The sequence below is a fragment of the Chanodichthys erythropterus genome, chromosome 11, assembly GCF_024489055.1.
Source record: "Chanodichthys erythropterus isolate Z2021 chromosome 11, ASM2448905v1, whole genome shotgun sequence".
Lineage (NCBI taxonomy): Eukaryota > Metazoa > Chordata > Actinopteri > Cypriniformes > Xenocyprididae > Chanodichthys > Chanodichthys erythropterus.
In genome coordinates this window covers 54,995,236-55,018,129 of record NC_090231.1, presented here as the reverse complement: position 1 = coordinate 55,018,129, position 22,894 = coordinate 54,995,236, and the positions used below count along the sequence as shown (strand labels likewise).

The following is a 22,894-nucleotide window of genomic DNA, read 5'->3' as shown; positions in this document are numbered from 1 at the left end:
TTATTAGTGACTTATGATTTCTGTTGTTTCTCAGATGTTTTTAAGTTTGCAAGTGACCCATATCTGTCATCCATGATCAGACCTGCATGCCAACATTTATACAAACAACAACAACATCATGTGCTCTGCGTGCATGCATAACAAGATACGCTGCATTTGTACTGTAGGAAAGTCCCTCATGTAAGTTTAGCCCAAAATCAAAAAATAAAATTTGGTAATTGAATAAATAAACTCAGTATGCTGTTAAATAAATAAACAAGCCGACCTTCAATATTTCAGTTAAACACATTTTTCATATTGCTACCGTAGCATCCTTTTTGTTCAAACTTTATTTATATATAATCAGTAGATGAGCTATACTTTTATTACTTAGAAAGTAACCAATAATTTGTGACTAATATTTTATATGTAGATTGATTCCTCCTCTCTAAACTGTTCTCATCACCACTGCCGCTACGTGAATATGACGTATCACAACACTATGGAGACTGAGGCGTGTCCTGAGAGTCACATAGAATATCTAGAAAACACGGCACTACAAAAGGCCTGTTTGTGAAAGGGCCATCCGTTAGAAGTCAGAAGGCACTTAAGTTACTTTATGATTTGCTGTCTGTCTGAAGCAAAGAAATAAAAGCAAACTATCTGTACTAGGGGTGCAACGGTTCATAGTTGATCTGTGATCCGTACGAACCATTGTTCTGTTGTCAATCCAGAGCTAGTGTCCACACAAATGACATGTTTAACTGTTGTAGCTTATCCACGTTGTGCACAACATAGACGCTGAACTCAGTCAAAACATGCTATCGGAGAAGTGCTGATTAAACATCTGTTTCAGTCACGATTTCTAGCTATTTTTCTAGACTACTAGTAGTGGTTCATTTAAGCGATTAGTCAACTAATCGCACATTTATATGAATAATCCATATAAATCATACATAGCCTGATCAGCGCTCAAACGCACGCATAGCATTTGCAGCAGTTCACCGGCCAACGTAATGATTATGAATGTGGTGTGAAAAAACAGGAGACTGTCTGGATATTTTAATAATTTGTGTGTTGTGTGAAATAGTGTGTTTTCGGCTGCAAAGATTAAAGAGTTAGTTCACCCAAAAATGAAAATAATGTAATTTATTACTCACCCTCATGTCGTTCTGCACCTGTAAGACCTTTGTTCATCTTCAGAACACAAATTAAGATATTGTTGATAAAATCCGATGGCCTTCATTGAGAGCAAAGCCATTGAAACTCTCAAGGTCCATAAAGGTACTAAAAATAGATTTGAAACAGTTCATGTGAGTTCAGTGGTTCTATCTTAATATTATAAAGCGATAAGAATACTTTTTGTGTGCCAAAACCCCCCCCCCAAAATAATGACTTTTCAACAATATCTGTTTTACGAATCGAAACAGTGAATAGGATTTCAGCAGTTTAGCCGTTTGATAGGAGATCCGAATCACTGATTCGAAACGGAAGAAGCAGTGTTTTGAAAATGGCCCATATAGATATTGTTGAAAATGTTTTTTTTTGTTGTGTTTTTTGTTGGCTCACAAATCTATTCTTATCGCTTTATAATATTAAGATAGAACCACTGTACTCACATGAACTGTTTCAAATATGTTTTTAGTACCTTTATGGATCTTGAGAGTTTCAATGGCTTTGCTCTCAATAGAGGCCTCACTGAGCCATCAGATTTCATCAGTAACATATTAATTTTCATTCTGAAGATGAACGAAGATCTTACGGGTGTAGAACGACATGAGGATGAGTAATGACATTATTTTCATTTTTGGGTGAACTAACCCTTTAAGTCAATGATGCGGATTCGTCATCTCTGCAGCAGTGGACACGTTTCATACGGATTACATAATCTGAGAATATTTGTTTTAGATTTGAATCCGTTCATTTAAAAGTAGACACTTCAAGTTTTCCTTAGATACATTTCTCATGTCTGTGTGGCAAGTATTTGCTGAGTTTCGATTCATTTTTGTGACACACTCAAGTTCACTTGAGACTGAGACGGCAGAAAGCGGCATTCTGTTTGTTCTCATTTTTACAAAAGCACAACGTTTTGTTATTGTGAGTTTACAGAAATAAAAGCAAACCATTTACAGTTTCGTATGTTGGATTGTTCTTATCTGTATGACTAAAGATGGAGTATTTTAAGTTAAATGCAAGTGATCGCACCGGCGCCTCCATGTCATGCAGTAACCACACTCTTCGCACAAACACTTTGATATGCGCCAAATAAAAGCGCACATTTATCTAGGTTAACGTTAGAGCGAGCGGACTTGTAAAGTTGCAAGTGCAACTACTTACATGTTTCAAGTTATAAGCCATATTTGAGGTTGATGAATGATGAATTATCAGGCAAATATTTGGATTTCCTGCCGTTAACAATCTGTCTGTCACAGACTGTGATTTCGCCACTTCCTGCGAAGTTTTTTTTTCTTCTTCTGCGACTAAACCACTAATACCATTTTTGGTTGTCTGAGCCTCTTTTCATCGACTAATGGTTAGTCGACTATTAGGCCGTGTGTACACCAGAGCGTTTTTAGCCAGCTGAAAACGCTAGGCGCTCTGCTTAAAACGCCCGTCTGTGAGCGCTTGAGAGCGCTTCTGCAGCGCAGCGTTTTTTTCCGTTGAGACTCTTTGTTGCTATGATACGGAATATCCGCGGCACTGTTACTTATAACTGATTTTGCAGGTAATTTGTTTCAGACTTAAAATGTTGACACAATGTGAAATTACTTTGCTATGTATTTTCGAAGAGCAGCAATATTAATTTCTCATCCATTTTGTTTCTGTTTGTTGATGTCGCTGTACAGCAAGAGTGTGACAGTTGGTCGGAGTTGTATTTGTCCCGCCCCTCCTCCATTCTGATTTGACGGCTGGCTAAAAAGTGACAGTGATGAACGCAGCGTTTTACTCAAACTTGAACATTCTTCAACTCGAGGCGACCAGTAAAAAACGCTCAGCTCTCAGCGCTTGAGCGTGAAAAACACGCTCAGTGCCTCGTTACGCTCTCGGCGTTTAAAAAACGCGGCGCTCCCATTGAAAACAATTGAAAAAGTACGCTCGAAGCTGGAAAAAACGCTTAGGTGGACACACGGCCTTAGGGGGCAGCCCTATTGATTTCAGCCCTCCAAAACAAAGCTAAAATGGCTGTTCTGGCCAAAAATGTTTGGTAGGCAACATTTCTGTACATCCCTAATAATAATAATTAGTAAAATGATTGCTGTCCAAGTTAATTACAAATATTACAATTATTATTATTGATACAATCTAGATCAGATTATAAGGGGACAAAAAGGCAAATTTCTATTCTAAGAAAAGATGAAATTTTGGCATACATATTTAGCAACATACCTGTGCTCTCACTGTTGGCCAAATGTGCTGTGATTAGAAAGGTGTTGTGATTATCTATAGCTGACTGATTATTCCACCCCTTGATGAAAGGAAACTCAAGCCTGTTTTACCAAGATAACCACTGGTAAAATATAATTTCTTTAGCTTTTTCTTTACAGTAGCCCAGTGCAGTGCAGGAATCATTGAACTGAAAATTCATTAGTGTTGAATTTTGGCATTCAAAGTGAAACATTTTAGCTTTTGTTAGTGTTGAACTTGTTGTTGTAAGAATACAGTGGTCATTTCATGATTTAATGAAATAATTTACTGATTACACATTTTAATTGTCTCAGAGGTGTAAAACATACTCAGATTGCATGTTTCTCCCCCTCAGTGTGCTGGCAGCAGTGAATGGTTCAGCGGCAGCGGTGCCAACAGCCGTCGTCCCATGAGTTTTCTTTTGGCCTGAGCTGTCTGCTTTGGGCTCCGGCCTGGTTCGTCTGGATCTCTGTGCCTCCGGCGCCGCAGTCATGGATCACCCCAGAGAGAAGGAGGGTGAGAGGCCGGTGAGGAGCAGTAAAGTGGCCCAGGGGCGTAGCGGGCACTCGCGGCCCTCCAGCTCTGCGTCCTCTGGGGTCCTCATGGTGGGACCAAACTTCAGAGTTGGAAAGAAGATTGGCTGTGGCAACTTTGGAGAGCTGAAGCTCGGTAAGGAAAGCCATTAATGTCTTAATTGTTCGCAAAAGTCTCTACGGAGCAACCTGGGGTGAATTTATTTGCTTAGTGGTGCCAAGCAGGAGTGGATCTCAGGAGCCTGAGATCACCATCATTAGTGAGTCTATTGGGGAACATTGACCTGGGTCATGTGAAACGTCCTTAAATCCAAAGTGTGTAATTTGTGCTCTAGTGTCAACAAATTGAATTGCAAAACTAATGTTTTCAAAGAGGATTCCTAGAACACACATCCCTGATCCATTAGTTAAACAAACAGATTTCTCCGCCCCAGAATCATGCTATCGGTTGAGTTGAACTTGTTGAGGTTGGGAGGTTCAAACAAAGAGGGAAAAAATTACATACTTTAGCTTTTAAGACAGATTCAAGCCTGGCCTGCACAATATTTCATGAACATGCTTCACGTTTCACATTGCTCATAATTAACCTGGGGTTAACAATTAATCCTGGGTATTCATAAGCTGCTGTTTCACACTGTACATTCCTAAACTCTGGGTTAACAATCTTATTTCCATATTTGGTATGTCAGTGTCACTGATTGTTTGAACGCTGCACACGAAAAGTTTTTATAAAGGCCGTAGCATTGTTCATCCTCATATTACCAACTGTACTATCAAGTTTATCCTGAATGGACTTTTTAGACTATAAATGTAAGAATGAAACGGTCTCCTCTTCACTCCAATTCTTGGCTCTTCTGTCACCATTTGACATTTTCCCCCTTGAACTGTTTGTACAACAAGCAGTTGAGGCACGCAATTGGCTGTCTGTTGCTAAGCATCCAGCTGTAACATTTTAACACCGCATCATTTCACACTGCACAAATTTGGCACCGCAATGCGGGGTTAACACTGAAACCGTGGTACAAACCCTAATCCAGAGTAGGGTTTCATCATAACCCCTGGTAAATGTGGTGCTAAACCCGCTTCTAAATTACCCGGGGTAAAAAGTGAGGTTTAGAAGGATGATAACCTAGGATTAAGTGCAGTATGAAAAGCCCTCATCAGGATGATATTGGAAGCTGATAATAACAGAACTTCAAATGTTATACTCTTTGTATGCTAGGAAATTCTGTTCTATCCATCTTTTATTCTGTAATGTTTTAATACATGTAGAAGTGTTTTTTTTATACATATAAAGCCGAGTTCAGACTGCACGATTTTAGCCCCGATTTTGGCTCGCCGACAGGTTTTGAGAAATCGGCGACAAATGCCAGAAATCACAGGCAAATCGGTGCTCGTTCACGCGAGTGACAATCACGCAGTGTGAATGAGCAAAGACGCGATATGAGAGAGTCGGCGATTCAAAATCCTGCTGTGAAAAGTGTTCTGACTGAAAACTACATCGGCGATGACCGACAGCCAATGAGAGAGCGAGTTACAGAGCAGCGGGGAGTTCGGGGAGGAGTTATAGACCACAATACCAGCAGGCATGGCTTCTTTTCAGATAAACATTACAATTCTATCAAACAGAAACAAAGCACAAACATTTGCTTGACCATCCGCAACAGCAGCACATTGAAAAGTTATGTATTTAGTTCCAACTGTCGTTGCAGAACACACAATCCACAGTCTCCCCAAACATTTCCTCCTCCATATTCTTCTTTTATTTATGTTGTTTTCGCTGCAAATCAGCGCACAGGCAATTCATATTTCAAGCTTCTTGCGGACTACTATTTTTAATAATAATCCCACCGTGTGTCTCAATCAGCTCCCTAGTTCAGTAGTCAGGGCACTGATGAGGGTATCAGCCACATTCACTTTCATTATATACTGATTCACGACCTAGGGAACTAGGGAGCTGATTGAAACGAAGGACCAGTCTCACGTGAGAACTCCGGTCTTGAACGCGTGATATCGCGTTTTCTTTGTCACGTCTCGCGTGTGTTTGGTTGTGAAACGTAGTTTGCGTGCCAGACAGAGTTGTCGGCGATTCTTCCTATTGTAAAGTCATGCAGTTTGAAACCTTCTATCGCCGAGCCATCGTGCAGTTTGAACACAGCAGCGACTGAATGCTGGCCAAGATAGTCATGCAGTGTGAAAAGAACAGTGACCCGACTACTTTGAAAATCGTGCAGTCTGAACTCGGCTGAATATAAATGGTAGTTGACCAGTCAGTTTTAGATGGCCATTGGCCATTGGCCATTATGTAATACCAAGGAATTGCAAAAAGCGCTGACTATTGGTAAACCCTTCAAAGAAAGCATCTTGGAATGCTACTTGCTGGAAGGACCTTGAGAAGTATTCCCAGAAGGTGCTCTTTGGTTGGGTTTCAAACATATACTTTTAGAAAAAATCCAAGTCCAAAAAAGTTAAAATGCCTTTACTCACATGTCAACAATCTGAGGAAAGCTGAAGGCCGAAATTGCAGCATTTTAGCCGTTTTTAATGTTTCTATTGCGATAGCCATTATGTGAATTATGGATTTTTTTTCTAAGATAATTAAACCCGTTTTAGCATACTTATAGCATTGATGACAGAATAAGTAGATTTTGGAACTGACACAAAAGAGAACTTACCACTTCTGTTTATCGACCAAACCTCATAACTGTTCTGGCTGTTGTTGTTGTCCTAATGGGTCCAGAGTTCAAAACCAACCTGGGTCATGTCCTATACCTGTCCCCCCTCTCTATACATATACTTTCCTGTCAAAATCTCCATTAGATTTCCTATCTAATAAAGGCAGAATTCCAATCATTAAAAACATTAGTATAGGCCGAAAAGTCGATATTGTTGCTTTCGTGTTCAAAAAGTCTTATTTCAGTTGCAGTTGGTCACTCTGTTTGTTTTTGTTTTTCTAGGAAAGAATCTCTATACCAATGAGTACGTTGCAATAAAGTTGGTAAGTACATTTATGTTTGTTTTCTTCCAGTCGATTATATCAGGTGAAGCAGACCTGGAATCAAAATCTTAAAGGGATAGTTCACCCAAAAATGACCCCAGGGCATCCAAGATGTAGGTGACTTTGTTTCTTCGGTAGAACACAAATGATGATTTTTAACTCCTACCGTTGCCGTCTGTCAGTCGCATAATACATGTCAATGGTAACAAAATCTATGAGAGTAAAAAAACATGCACAGACAAATCCAAATTAAACCCTGCGGCTTGTGACAACACATTGATGTCCTGAGACACGAACCGATCAGTTTGTGTGAGAAACTGAACAGTATTTTTTATCATTTTTACCTCTAAAACAACACTATGTACAACTGCCCTCCACATCCGGTTAGTGAGTTCAAAAAACACCGTTCTGATGACGGAAGTGATGTCTCGCGCTTTGCTTTAACGAGTGCGAGAGATCACTTCCCTTGTCAGAGCGCGATCAGACCTCACCAACCAGATGTGGAGGGCAGTTGGACATAGTGGTGTTTTAGAGGTAAAAAAATATATAAATACTGTTCGGTTTCTTGCACAAACCTATCGGTTCGTGTCTCAGGACATCAGTGTGTCGTTACGAGCCGCAGGGTTTAATTTGGATTTGTCTGTCGTGTTTATTTTTACTCTTATAGACAATGTTCCCATTGACATGTATTCTACGACTGACAGACTGCAATGGTTGGAGTTAAAAATCATAATTTGTGTTCTACTGAAGAAACAAAGTCACCTACATCTTGGATGCCCTGGGGGTAAGCAGATACACATCAAATTAAAATTTTTGGGTGAACTATCCCTTTAAGGTTGGATTGTTCAAAGTCATGTTATAAGCAAGAAAGCATAATGAATATTAGACAGACATTTTGGGAACCTGAAACTAAAAGAATATTAGAAGTGATAACTTGAACATGTTGCTCATATGTGAGGAAATAACTGTGTTTTGCTAGTTGGCGTGTTTGTTGTATATTATGAATAGAGTTGGGCGGTGTTTGAATTCTAGCGATTCAGATTCTGCTGATCGATTCATTTATATTTGTTCAAAGCACCAAATGCGAGTAAAAATCTGTTGAAACTATTGCCAGATGATAAACATGATTTTTTTTTCAACTGTTTACACTCACTCAAGACATAAACAGCTGTGTTTACAAGGACATTTTGACAGAATTCTGTGTGTATTTGTCCGTTCAAGCGCAAGAAGACACGAAAGAGCTCAATTCAGTATTTGCACACTATATGAGAGGCAGCTTTCTGTGCGCATGCTTTGGACATGTGCACAGCACAGAAAACAATGCGCAAGTGTGGAAATAGTTCTCTTTCGCATCTTCTTGCACTTGAATCGTTTAAAATCACAATAAAATGTGCACACAGAAATCGATAAGGAAAATCGAAATGTTAATTTTATAACAAGTTTCCGTTTCCTGACCTCAAATCGATTTTCGAATCCCAACCTTAATTTTGAATTAACTTAATGTAAACAAATAAAAGGGTTTTAATTGATTGATTTATTTATTTTGTGTGTGTGTGTGTGTGACACTCCTAAAGGAACCTGTGAAATCGAGGGCCCCGCAGCTTCATTTGGAGTACCGGTTCTACAAAACATTAGGCAGTGCAGGTAAGGTTATAATCAACACCATCACTGCTCTACCCTGTGTTTATCTCTTTTGTTTACCTGAATAATATTCATCTCAGGCATTTTCATCTGCTATGTTTTATAGTTTTGCATTCAGTCAGTGTGTTTGCTCAGCGTATCTCATCTACATTTAGCCTTAATCTTCATATCCAGGTGCATGACTTTGTTTATATTGCACTCAGGCTTTGTGACAGGGATTTACTGTTATTTTCCTTGCTTTGAAGCCTGCAGTTCCCAAGCAGGCTTTCTGAGGATGTTTCCTTTGTATTGGATTGAGGATTTTCCCCTCTGGAGTATCTGACATGTTGAGTCATAGCTTCAGTTTTGATCTTACAGGATGGTTAGTTTTACAACTGAGCCTAGGCGTATATATTAAACTTAAATGAAAATCTACACTCTGGTTACAAAACTCATGTTTTGCCTCGCATACCAGTGGCTGATGAATTGAGAACTTGTCAGCAATGATTAGATCATGTTAAAATATATTTAGTGCCTCTGACAAAGAAATTCGTCAGTTGATTTCCCTTGTATATTTGTCTCGGTGAAGTGCCGGCTCTCACAAAATGTCAAACCCATTGTGATTTTGTTCCTTATAATTGTCATGGCTTTTGTAAGCTATTCGTACCTCACTGTTTTGCTGCATAGTTTTTACTTCCTTTTCGGCCTAAGCTTTTCTGGGTCAGTACATCTTTACACACAAGTTTATAGCGTAAATGCAGATATCGGATATCGGACACTTTAAAAAGATGTAAGCTGTTTGTCAACAAAATCAGATTAACAGTAAATCGGAATTTGGCATCAAGACCTGCAATGTAAATGTGGCCTTATTAACTAATATCAACTAATGAAACCTTATTGTGAAGTGTTACTATAAATTCTTAGTTGTGCGTCATAAGTCATGGCTTTATAATATGCTTAAATATTAAGAAAATATCATTGGACTTGTATGTATTATATGTATGTATAGTATAGCATCTCAAATTATTCTTGGATTACTAAGCGTTTTGTCTACACACTCAAAATTGCAAATATTTTATTTTCATTGAAATAAAGATAAATAACAGTAATGGCTACAATTTCCTTTTTTTTCCTCAGTACCCCGAAATTGACTCTTGTTCTCTTAAGTACACAGGATTTAACCAATACAATTTTTCCCCCAAATTTAAAACTTAATCCGTAACTTTAAGGTGTAAATTTTAGTGGCATCTAGCGACTCAGTCCACCACTCACCCCTCCCTTTCAAAGCACATAGAGAAGCTACGGTTTCTTTACAAAGATAAAATAAGAAATTATATTTACTTAATTATACAGTAAATCGATATGTTATTGCGAATATTATGACTTGTTCATCATTGTGTCAGTGTTTTATTCGCTGGCTTTAGCTAGCTTTTTTGCATGCTAGTTAGTAGAAGAAAAACAACAACATAGTGACGAAACACGCTCTGTAGAGCAGCTTGTCCATTTAGGGCTACTGTAGAAACATGGTGGCACAAAATGGCGACTTACCATGTAAGGGAACCCACGGTGTATGAAGATAGAAATGACTCGTTCTGAGATAATAAAAACATAGTTCATGATGTGAGGTCTTTATACACCACTGAAAACAGTTATATATATATATTATATTGCATTTCTATCAATAGATCCTCCTAAATATTACACACTGGACCTTGAAATGGAAACATAGCTGTTGCCAGTGTGTTTGTACAAGTGCTTGTCCAGTGTAGAATAATTATTCTGTTTTAACAATTCATATTGTTCTTGACCTTTAAATTTGATGTTTTAATGCTGTTAATATGCAGGGACTAATTCTCTTTGCATCTGTATGATAATATATGCTATTTCAACCTTTGTTTAAATCTAGACTGTGATGTGGCACTCTTCTGCTATAGTTCAGAGATCGCTCAGTGGTTTTGATAGTTTGGTTTTGCTTTTTATCAAGACACCACATCAAGGCAAGACTAGTACTAAAACATTTGTCTGTACGTTCAATAGCTGCCAGGTTTGATCACGTCGCACTGCACTTTGATTCAGGAAGTGGCGGCTCAGGCATCACAGAACAGCGTGATGACGGTGTTGCCCTGGTGACAATGCAAATTCTCTGTTCAGTGTCTGGATGATGACAGGCCAGGAGGCGTGGCCTTGGGCTCTCTTAAGATTCGCACACCGTCATTTCTCAGTCATCTTTATGCTCTGTTTATTAGCATGATATATATCCTCAGCAGCAGCTGCGTCAGCAAGAAGGTGGCTTGTCATGTATACCCATTTTCTTGTGTTTGCATTTAATGGCTAGATCATCTGAAGGGGGAATTCAGAATTAAGTGCCGCGTAGATTTGCATGTCAATTATTTCTCCAGGGTCATGTTGGCAAGCACTTTTTCTTCGATATCTTCCAGAGATTTTGGGCCATGCTGCATATTGTCCTCAAATACTGGATTCTCAATTTTTTTTTTCTTCTTCTTTTTTTCAAAAAATGTATAATGTATAGAACATTTTAAGAACATTTAATTAATTTATATTTTATTTTGAAATAGCAATATTTTGTAATATTATAAATGATTTTGTTTTCACTTTTGATCAGTGTAGTGCATCCTTGCTTTAATATATATATATTTTAATGCATGGTGGCACTACACTGATCAAAAGTGAAATGTGTGAAGATGTGTGACGTCAAGTATAGGGATCATGGTTGATCCATACAAAGCAGACACCACAGTTCAAAAATGCACATGATTGTCTGATTAACTGCATAGTTTAACTATGAGCGAAATTTCGCAGCTATGAGCGAAGAGCGAAAGTTTATCATTTGTATGCATTTTAGGTCCTGTCAATTTAAACATTCAAGTGATTTTAAACCATTTGAGTGCAAGAAGACACAAAAGAACAAAATTCGAAACTTGCGCGTTGTTTTCTGTGCGAGCACACACACACATTATATATATATATATATATATATATATATATATATATATATATATATATATATATATATATATATATATATATATATATATATATATATATAAAAATTTCAAATAGAGAATTTCACAATGTAACTGTTTTTACTGTTGGTGAGCATAAGGGACTTTAAAAAAAATGGACCGGTAGTGGTAAAATGTTGTCATGTTAAGTGCTAATCACTGATTGGATATTATTATAACGTTGGCTAGAATTTTGAAATTGCAGAGCTTTTTAATCTGCCAAAGGAAATGTAATTATGCAGTGACATGATTAAAAAATGTGGAGCCGGCAAATTAGTGTCAAGGCAAATGCTTCTCAGTCAACTGAACTGAAAAAAGGCTAATTTGTCAGCCATTACAGCTGATTACATTAGTGTCTGTGAAGAGAACTGTATTACAGTGAACTCCACTATCACCTCCACAAAGTCCTGAGCCAATACATGCCAGCTTGATGTATCACGGCCCTAAGACAGAACAAGGTGAATTAGGGCTGATAATGCACTACCCATTCAAAAGTGTTGAACCTCTACATACCCTACAAACAGTGGTGTTCAAAAGACTAAGGCATTTAAACGGTCGTGGTTTGAGGGCAAGTAATTGATAAAAGATTTTTCATTTTTGACCAGATCTGTCACTAGATATTAAGGATTTTTTTTCTCTCTCCATATCACCAACAAAACCATACAATCATAAATGTATTGCTGAGCCCTACTTGCATTTGAAGTAGAACTCAAGCGGGTGTGTTTGTAATGATATGTGTACTTGAATGTAGTTCAGTGGCTTGTTAGGCCAGAAAAGACAGGAAAAGGGTGGCAGCAGCAGAAACTGATCAATAATTCAGCACACAGCACAGCTAGCTATATGAGCATCTCAGTAAACCCCTGTGTAAGCCTATAGGTCTGCCACTCTGCTGTTATATGCAGAGATGTGTGTGCATGTGGATGTCTTTTTGCTGTGTATAAGTTTTCTTCCTGCGCTGTATCTGGGACAGCATGCGGTCCATGCTGCTCTGTACATGTCCTCCAGCAGGGTTTGTGTCTCAGTGATGAATCAGCACTTCAGGAATGGTGGCACTCTGACCACGAGCGTTTCCAGGATGTTCACTTAGCGCTGTTATCGTATGACGTCTGAAAAGCAGTCCGCTGATTAAACTGCCTGGTAGCCGAGCTTGTGTAACTCTACACCGGTGCCTTGCTCGGCTCCTTGAGCACCACGCTGGAGTACCAAATCAGCAGGGTCCCACATAAACTCTGAAGTCCTGAGCCCTCAGAGAGGCTGCTGGGATACAACAGCAGACATTGTTTTATAGAGATGGCTTTTAAAAGCAGCTTGTGTTCATATCCAAACTGTATGACTGCACCTTACTTCTATTGTGGTTTGCTATTGGTTGATCTGTGACTGACAAGTTGCTCCTGCAAAAGAGAGGGGAAGTTATTTTTATCAAAGGGGTAGTTCACCCAAAAATGAAAATTCTGTCATTTATTACTCACCCTTATGTCGTCCCAAACTACTCGTTTGAGCTGCGCTACGTGGACCGTTTATCAGCTCGAAGCAATGATAGTGCAGCGCGAGCTCAGAACAGGCACTCATGGGTCTGTTGACACTGTTACTACACAGCGCTTGGATATCCAGTGAGAAAGTGTTTGAATTCACCGCAGAATTAATAACATCACTCTGAGATCTATTGGGAAGCATTCAAATTCAGCGTAGAATTCTGTTATAAACCATACATATCAGTTCAAACAAGGGGAAATATTGTGCCATGAATGTGATAGTTATAGAAGGCTTTTTAGTCCACAAATCACTAACATTCACCACGGATTTAATAAAGCAGTGCTAACTGTAACCATGGTATTGTGGCAGAAATAGTCAAATGTTGATTTTTTTTTTTTTTTTTTTTGTATTATTCATCTCAGGGTTTGTACAACCTTTTGAGAATGAAAGCACTTTCTCAAGCACTTTCTTTCAAGTGCTTCACAATTGTTCCAGCACTTCAGATCTCTTACTGAATTTTCATGTCATTTTTAATATGTTAATTTGTAAAGCTAAAAGTTTAAAGGGGTACTTCACCCCTGGAAAGATGAATGTGTATTTAAAATTGGTCATTTATGTAGTAGAAATGTGAAATTATTTTTGAATTTGGAGCTTTCTAGACTGCGAAAAGGCAGAAAATGTATTTTTGACTAATGTGGATGAAAGACAACAACTCCCAGAATGCACTTGTTTTGCTGCCCTTGCGAGGCCACGCCCAAACCATACCTATCGGTTACAGGCGGCATTCAGGAAAATTCAAACAAATAAATCGTGAGTTAGTTCATACATTTACAGCGAAATGGTGCCAAATTGCTTTGTACCTGGATGTACACCCAAAACCAGGAAAGGACAAGTAAGTTTCCATTTTCTGATTAAGTTAAAGATTTGGAGCGATGTAAACAGTGGCTGCGGACCATCAAACACCCGAAGTTTGGAGATGACACCGTTATAGAAAACCTAAAAAAACGCAGAATATGTAGTCTCCATTTCAAGCACGAGGACTACGAACCAAATATCTTTGCAATGAAGAGAACCATTCTGAAGGACACCGCGATACCATCTATATTCACTTTCCCAGAGGACGAACAGCCTGGGCATCTGGTACTAAGCGTATTCGCCCAGAGGTAAGACTCGCTGATACTAGACTGATAACACAGTAGCCTATATGTAGTGTTGTAGATAGCAGTAAAACTGCAAACTTAGCAAAGTAACGTTAGATAGACAACTACATATAAGTTGCATATAAGTTGACTGTTATCAAAGTAAAACCTCTGTTCTGTAAAACTGAGTTTATTTATCTTTTTATGCTAACGTTACCACAAAAGCCTGTTGCTGTATTGGTTGAGATGACTGCAGAGACCGACAAATTTGCGAGATGAACCACTGATGTAGTGCAGACAAAATAAAGTTAATTACTGTAAGCTTAAATATAATTGACACCCACTTTTGATAAAATCTTTGATCTATGTCCGTGAGTAACCTCAAACGCGCATATGTATGGGCGTGGTGAAAAAATGCGGAACTACCTGCTATTACTGGCTGTAGTTTTAAGCCTCTGGCCAAAAAAGCCTCCGATGACGCAAAATGACGATTTTTGCGTCATCGGAGGCTTTTTTACAGAATAAAAATGCATAAATCTCTCATCTCGGGCTGATATAAAGGGGGAAAGCACGCTAATTCGAAAATACTAGTGGTATTCTACTAATATAAAGCTTAATGCTAAATCCTGAAGTAACCCTTTAACTATATTGGAAACTAACACTTCATGGCAAACAAATACTTTTATTTAAAAAAAATAAAATAAATAAACATTACTGAAGCTGTCAGTCAGTTCAGTATGGTACTAAAGAAGAACAATGGTACATTTAATAAGAGTAGTATATTTACATTTATGTAAATATACCTTCACAAGGTCAGTGCTTTGCTGACCTCGAACAAACATGTACTATATTTGTAACTGCACTTATTAATGCAGAGCAATAGTAATTTTAGGATTAAATTAACTTTATTATTAAAAATTCCTCCAGCGCTACCAAATCAGGTGCTGGCACCAGCAGAATTTAGTGGCACCGGTGCTACTGCTCTCAAATGTTAGTCTGGAGCCCTGTTAAAGATTACAAGGGCTTATATTATAAAAATACTGCAATATTCCATAAACAATAATTGTCAATTTGATCAATTTTGATGGTAACTTTAAAATGAGAACTATGTAACACCCAAGCACGTTTAATCTAGAATCAGGCTATTGTTTCCATTTCTTGGGGAGCATGTTTGTTTGCTAGACCCCGAAAAGAAAGGACCAAAAGGAAGTGAGGCATGCTGGGTGGTCAGGTGAAGGAGATGCTATTGTGACTGTAGCGTGAAATCCTGAGGATGTGCTTCCCCTTACGTTCTCTACTGTGCAACCCGACCCCAGAGGTCTACCCTCCCCCAGGCATGACTGCAAGCTCTTACATACTGTCAGTCCTCTTATTTCTGCCCATCATGGCTACTGGGAGAAATTCTTCATATTCCAGGAATCTTGAAACTGGGTGTATGCCTTTTTGTAAACCTTTTTTTGTTGTTGTTGTTTTATTACAAAATTATTACAGTAATAAAGTTATTCCCAACATGACAAGAGTGCCAGTGTTTTGACCTTCACCCCTTATCAATTAATGAGAATTAGGATTGTAATGACTAATTGCTAAAAATCAGTGATGAAAATAGTCGACGAGTTTCATTATCGATTATTACGAATGCTGCACCTCCATCAGTGAGAGCACATTTAAAAAAAATAGTATTGAACTTTTGCCTAGAAAAGTTATAGAAATGAATAAAATCTTATTTATGGACATTTCCATGTCCATATAAATATTTTATTATGCTCAGCTCAAAGCGCATTTGAGTTTAAATCTATGATTATAGCTGTATCGCTTCATATACATATGCACGTGTGTTTGTGTGTGTTGAAAATTTAAAAAACTTAAATGTTTATTGAAACCTATACATTTTTCTGTTTGACATAGTCTCTAAATGTAATTATTTTTTAACATTAACCTGGTGTCAAAGGGGGAAAAAAATCCTTTTTGTGACTCTATAAATTGATTAACAGTCCGTATCTAGTAAACCATTTATCCACGAACAACTGCAAAGTCATGCATTTATTACTCAAGGTGTGTGAAACCTGAATTTGATGTGGCTGATTGCCATTTATCTGCAATCATATGATCCTGTTATGCTTTCAGTAATGATTGAAAATCATTAAAATGATGCATTTTTCTGCTTTAATGCAAATCGATTTGAAAAAGCATCATGATGTCCCGGTGAATCAGATTTTCCCCCCTGCCATAGTATAAAGAGCATCTCACAGGCGTAGCCTCCGTGGAGGAGGTGCTGTATGTGTCTGCCTCCGCTGGGCCCACCTGCTGAGCTCTCAGCTCATGCTTTATGTATGGGGGGGATGGGGTGATGGAGGGGGGAGAGTCTCGGCCTCCTCTTTGTGATTCTCCCCTTCCTCCTGCATAGCACGATTTAGTCTGGATTTAACGTTTGGTTCATGATGGCGGGTTACGAGATAATGTTAGTGCGTTATTTAGGGCAGACTGATTCAGTCTGTATTTGTTCTTCACTGTAGTGGTTTTTCTGTTGTTAGGAATCCTCATAATGCACAAACACAGCCCTGTATATGCAATAGTGAAATCTATTTACATAACAGGCTTTGTCAGTTGCCTTGATATTTTCCCTAGAGATTCAGATCTTGCTTTGAGCTTAAACCCAGGTATGTCTGTTTACGTGACGTTATGTTGTCTTCCAGGAGCACGTTGTACCAGATAAATGAAATGCGGTTCATTCCTTGTCAGTCATAATCCTTAAAACCTTTGCTTTGTTTACCTTTAGATTTAGTGATGTTTAATTCAAGAACCAAATATTCTTTTGAGTTAATTCTTTAAATTCATATTTCTGGGCTGTTAAATGCTTGATTCTGATTGGTTGACGAACATTCTAATGCCGCTTTTCCACAGTCGGCCCGAAGTGTTTTAAAACCATGTCCTAACCAAACGCAATTCGATAAGATTCTAGCGACGAGCAGTTTGTCTGTCCACACTATACTATACTAGTATACACTATACATAATCAAATTCATAATTATTACACAATTTGAACATTTTTAAAGTGCATCCTGAGTGACTGAAACAATCTTTGTCAATTATGTAGCGGTATTGCGTCTGGTTAGAACACGGTGTAAGAACGGTAGGGAATGGTTCCAGTATTATTTCCATTTGAGTATGGCACGGCACGATTACAAACCGTTCTCGGCCCGGAATTCTCAGCGCGGTTGGCTAACCATTATATTCCGATTAAAGGCACAGCTAAAGTAGTTCCAGGCGGGTCTTGACCACATTATAATTACATATCACTTTGGCAAATGAATTCAGTTATTTCAAATGTCCTTTTAAAGCCTCCAACAGCAAAAGAACCCACAAAGACATTGACCATGCAGATGGATATATCAAACAATATGATAAAAATTACAAACTATTTCCATGTTTCCCCACTAACTACGTTTATCTATTGAAAGCACTATTTTTCCCATTCTCTCTACTAATAACTGCAATGGTTTGCATCTCTCTCATATAACAGCATAAGTCTGCATATCATTGGCTCAAGCCTCTGTTACTAGCTCTAAAATGACATTTTGGCAAAGGAGGCCTGGGATGAAATGCATAAGAAATTAGTCCTACACACGAGAGTTTTAATGATGATAAAAATCTGACAACTGACTCAACTCTCAAGCTTACTGAAGACAAGTAAACTGTCAGTGATAAAAAACAAAGAAACTAATTAGTGCATTTCTAGCAATAGGTCAAAGCAAAAAACGTCAAGCACTAGAAATGCATAAATTGTATAAAGTAATGAAATTTACAAAAAACTGCATAGTCTTCAACTGTGTACATTTACATATGCATTTATTCTTATTAAAGTTACAAAAGTTATTCAGTCAAGAGCAATGAGTGATTTTCTCTATCTTTTGTTGTTTGATCAACATTGACACAGACGGCAGCAGGCTTATTAGGCTGCTGTCACTTTAAGACCAAACGCATGGATCTAATATACTGTTCCACATTTACTTTCTCAACTGTTTGTTCATTTAAAGTCGCCATGAAATTCAAATGGAAGTTTTTTGATGAATGTATGAATGTTAGCCTTATGAATGTATGAATGTTAGCCTTACTTTTATCTGCAAGCTAGTTGTGCTCCAAAACAATGACAAAATTCCCATTTTGAAGATATAAACATTCAAACTTACAATACAATAAACTTCCGCCAATATGATCAACGATTTTAATGAAATCACTCTGCACTTCGATATGGAGGAGATTTATGAGGAGAAACGTTTAGAGATTAAGAGGAAACTGCGACTTTACCGAACACTCTGGCCGAGCTGTGAATAAACGAAAAGCTATTGGCTAATTTAAAAAAAGGGGAGGAGCTGTTCAAAATGTCCCACGCTATCTTGCTGTTTCAATGGAAATTACGTCAATACATTGAATATTGCTGCGCATTTCAAGGCACTTCAGTAGGCCTTTAAGACAAACAACTGTTTACAAGGATACAAGTAGGGCTGCCAAGCGATTAATCGCGATTAATCGTGTACAAAATAAAAGTTTGAGTTTGCCTAATATATGTGGGTGTACTGTGTGTAATTTATGTATATATAAATACAAACACATTCATGTATATATTTGAGAAATATTTATAAAGAAGTATATGTATTTATTTATATTTTTATATTATTAATATTATATATAAATACAAATATTTTGTACATAAATAACATATTTCTCTTAAATATATACATTAATTTGTGTGTATTTATATATACATATTAATTACACACAGCACTCACACATATTAGGCAAACTCAAACTTTTATTTTGTATGCGATTTAATCACGATTAATCATCTGACAGCCCTAGATACAAGTAAAGATATACCCATCTTTACTTGTATCTAGGGCTTGTATCTAGGGCTGTCAAATGATTAATCACAAGACACAAGTGTGTGTATTTGACCATTCAAGCACAGTACTTGTCTTGTTATTGTTAACTAAAACAAACTTATTTTCGTAATTTGAAATAAAGCTAAAATTAAATATAAACATTAGATGGATAAACTACATTTTAAAATTCAAAATGCAATGTAAATAAAAATAAATAAAATGCAAATAAGAGTTATACATATTGCCTTGTCAAATAACTGAAATAAAAATAAGTTTAAATTTATTTATTTTTATTACTATCATGGTTCGGTTTCGGGGTTTGGCATAGTTTGTCATACATTTTTGTACAATTTCTTGCAATTCTGCAATCTCGTACAAAACATTACGTTTTCTTGTGAGGTTGTCAAAGTAAAAATTTCATATGAACATACTAAAAGAACAGAAATGAGTTGGACATCACAACATTAGTCTGCCTGTGGCTGAGCAGGAGGATGCTCTCCTGAAGGACGGAGACGGACATGCCCAGACATGATTCTCTGAGAGGTCGGCTTTCAGCAGCATCGCTCAGCTCGATATCATGCAGTGATGTCACGGCCCCGCCAGCAGATGCTTATCCGTTCAGAGGATGTGTCGCACAGGATTCTGAGCAGTCCCATATTCAGCCAGATTAAATGACCTTTCAGGGGATCTGCGATAATAAATGAGCAATAGTGAAACATCAGACTGAACAATAGACATTAAATGTAGCGGTCTATTAGGGCTCTCAGAAAACGTTTCTTTCCTGTAAATGTAAATGGAATACTCTCTAATGCAAGTTCAGGCGCACAGTTGGTGACGAGGGTGTTAGTGATGATTACTCATCTTCTGCTGCACCACTCCAAAGTGATGGAGTGATAGAGAGAGAGAATGCACTGATCACACCATCTCGCTCCTCATGCTTGGGCATGCAGCTCTTATCAATGAGGAGAGAAGTGACATCACTAGTCCAGAGATCACGGTCCATCCCATCTGTTCCGATTAGCGTGTTATGATTACACACGCACAAGCCGTAATATTCAAACCCATTTGTAATGCTCTTATAGATTTGTTGAATGTCAGGGCTGGCCGGTGTGACGGTATATACTGTGTGTAACCAGTGTCAGCTGACAGTCTGTAGTGATTATGCTGTACTGTGATATATCTGCAATGTGATTTTAGAAAACATAAATAATAATAAAAAATAGCTGAAATGACAGCATACTTTTTGAATTATCTCAGGCAGACGTTTCCAGCATAGACAGTTTTGTTGATTTTAATGAAACCAAATTAGTTTTATGTCTGATGTTGTTTACAGCATTGAAACTTGCTTCAATGTAGAATTCAACTGATATGTGGTCACACTGTCACAGTTTTCCACATATAAGAATACACAGTATTTGACTATGGTTTCACACATGAAAGTCATATTTATGATGTATTACACTTTTCTAGTCTTATTTATCTTTTGATTCTTTTTAAATGATTAGTTCACTTTAAAATGAAAATTACCCCAAGATTTACTCACCCTCAAGCCATCCTAGGTGTATATGACTTTCTTCTTTCTGATGAACATAATCGGAATTATATTAATAAATATCTTGATGTGTCCAGACTTTATAATGGCATTGAAAGGAGGCAACGAGTTTGAAGCTCAAGGAAGTCCATCCATCCGTCATAAACGTAATCCACACATCTCCGGGGGATAATAAAGGCCTTCTTAAGCAAAGAGATGCATTTGTGTATGAAAAATGTAATAAGTAAAATATCTAGCTTTCGCCAGACTGCCTTCCATATTCAACTTACGGAAAAAGCGTAACTGACGTTGTAAGTTGAATACGGAGGTGTAGGACGTAGTGTAAGCGTTTTGAACTGCAACAGGCATTACACTTTCTTCGTAAGTTGAATATGGAAGGTGATCTGATGGAAGCTATATATTTTACTTTATAACTTGTTAAATATGCATATTTTTCTTTCACAAACACATCGCTTTGCTTCAGAAGTCCTTTATTAACACTCCGGAGCCATGTGGAGTACGTTTATGATGGATGGATGCACTTTCTTGAGCTGCAATTTCAATTAAATTCAATTCACATTTATTTGTATAGCGCTTTTCACGATACATATCATTTCAAAGCAGCTTTACAGAGAATGCATGTCAACATTACAATTTAAAGAATGTAGTTAGCAAATAATGTAATAATTTAGGCAATTAATTTACAATCACTGTTAGCAGTTTAACTGAAGGTAAAAGCAATGAGCTCCTGAAATTAATTACATTAACAATAATTAGGATATAGAAATTGTGTAATGTGCATGTTGATGCAGATGATTGCGTCTTCTGAAGTCCTCACAGGAGTTGGCGCCGTCTCTTCATAGGTGTTGGTCATCTGAGCTTCATACTCCTTGGTCTCCCGTTCACTGCCATTATAAAGCTTGGAGGCATCAGGATATTTATTAATATAACTCCGATTGAGTTCATCAAAAAGAAAGTCATATACACCTAGGATGGCTTGAGAGTGAGAAAATCTTGGTAATTTTCATTTTGAAGTGAACTAATCCTTTAAGACTAATTTCTTGCTTTATTGTAGCATTTCTAACTCAAGCTCAGAAGCTCAAAATCAACTGAATGTCCCTTTCATTTTTAAAAGTATTGATGTCATTATATTATCTAATAAACTTTACTACATTGTTATGCAATATATAAAATATTTCAGGACTGAATTGCCACCAAAATGATGTCTATATCGTGTATATATATATATAGATATCATGTATATAACTCCTAGTGAGGGATTTAGATCTATACTGTTTATTGTACTGTTAACTGTACATATTTTTGAGTGGGGCTTGCAATATTGATCAATAATTATACAATATGAAAACACAATATGCTGTTTGCAGTTAAAATTAATCAACATTTTTTATGCATTTTTATCTTGCTCTTGAGTCGTTCAGTGCTTCGTGCTTCCTGAAACAGTCATGAACGCGCATTTAAAATCATTCTTGTCGGTTATTGGCTGGAGCATGTTTATTATGATTGGTGGTCCAGGCTGCACCAGTTTGTTTTTGTTGCCATTTTTGGAGCTTGTGGCGACTACAGAGACCGCGTTTTTTTACAGTGTGTTCAGGGTAGGGATGTGCACATCGATGCTGCAGTATCGATATATCGATACTCAGAACCTACTATTTTGGTATCGATATTTTCTGCAAAGTATCGATACTTAATTATAATAATAATTTCTGCATAACTAAATGTTTTTAGCCGTGTGTGCAAGTCGATCGGGACGGTGTGTGTATGATATATATATATATATAATATAAGAAAAGCTCTCGCGGAAGTGGTGGTATGACGTTACACACCGATCGGTCTGGCTGCGCACAGTGCAGTGTGCCACAATCACAACACGGCACGCACGGTCTCACGAAAAATGGCACGATGGCAGAGAGCAGAAAACGTAGCGTGGTGTGGTGCTACTTCTCAACAGCCGAAAAAAGTATTGCCCGATGCAATATTTGTGATAAGAGAGTCACACACTGCAACAATACAAGCAACCTTGTTAAACATTTGCAAACACATCCTGAATGTATAAAGAGGCTTAACAAAAACAAGTTGCCCAGTTTTCAGCTGCCCAGTCTTCCTCTGCCCAGCCTCCCTCTGTCCGACAAAAGACTTTACAGGAGAGTTTTCAGGGAGGCGAACCCTATCCAGGTACAAAGAGCACAGTCATTAGTTAACTTATTATTATCTGTCGTAACCATTAGACGAATAAGGAACAAATATAAAGTGCGTAGGCTATTTGTGTGGGGTGTCCTGGTATTCCTTACG

The 22,894-nt window shown here is 37.7% G+C and overlaps 1 protein-coding gene across 6 annotated transcripts in view; it reads left to right on the top strand.

Annotated features, from left to right (window-relative positions):
- csnk1g1 (casein kinase 1, gamma 1) overlaps window positions 1-22,894 on the top strand; it is a 63,896-nt gene that overhangs the window by 5,507 nt on the left and 35,495 nt on the right. For all 6 annotated transcript variants that reach the window (XR_010896382.1, XM_067400088.1, XM_067400087.1 and 3 more), the window contains exons 2-4: window positions 3,740-4,053; window positions 6,875-6,915; window positions 8,490-8,559. Coding sequence is in view for 5 of the 6 variants with exons in the window: in XM_067400088.1 (XP_067256189.1) it covers window positions 3,876-4,053; window positions 6,875-6,915; window positions 8,490-8,559 (289 nt within the window). In the remaining variant the exon portion in view is untranslated. The remainder of the gene's footprint in view (window positions 1-3,739; window positions 4,054-6,874; window positions 6,916-8,489; window positions 8,560-22,894) is intronic.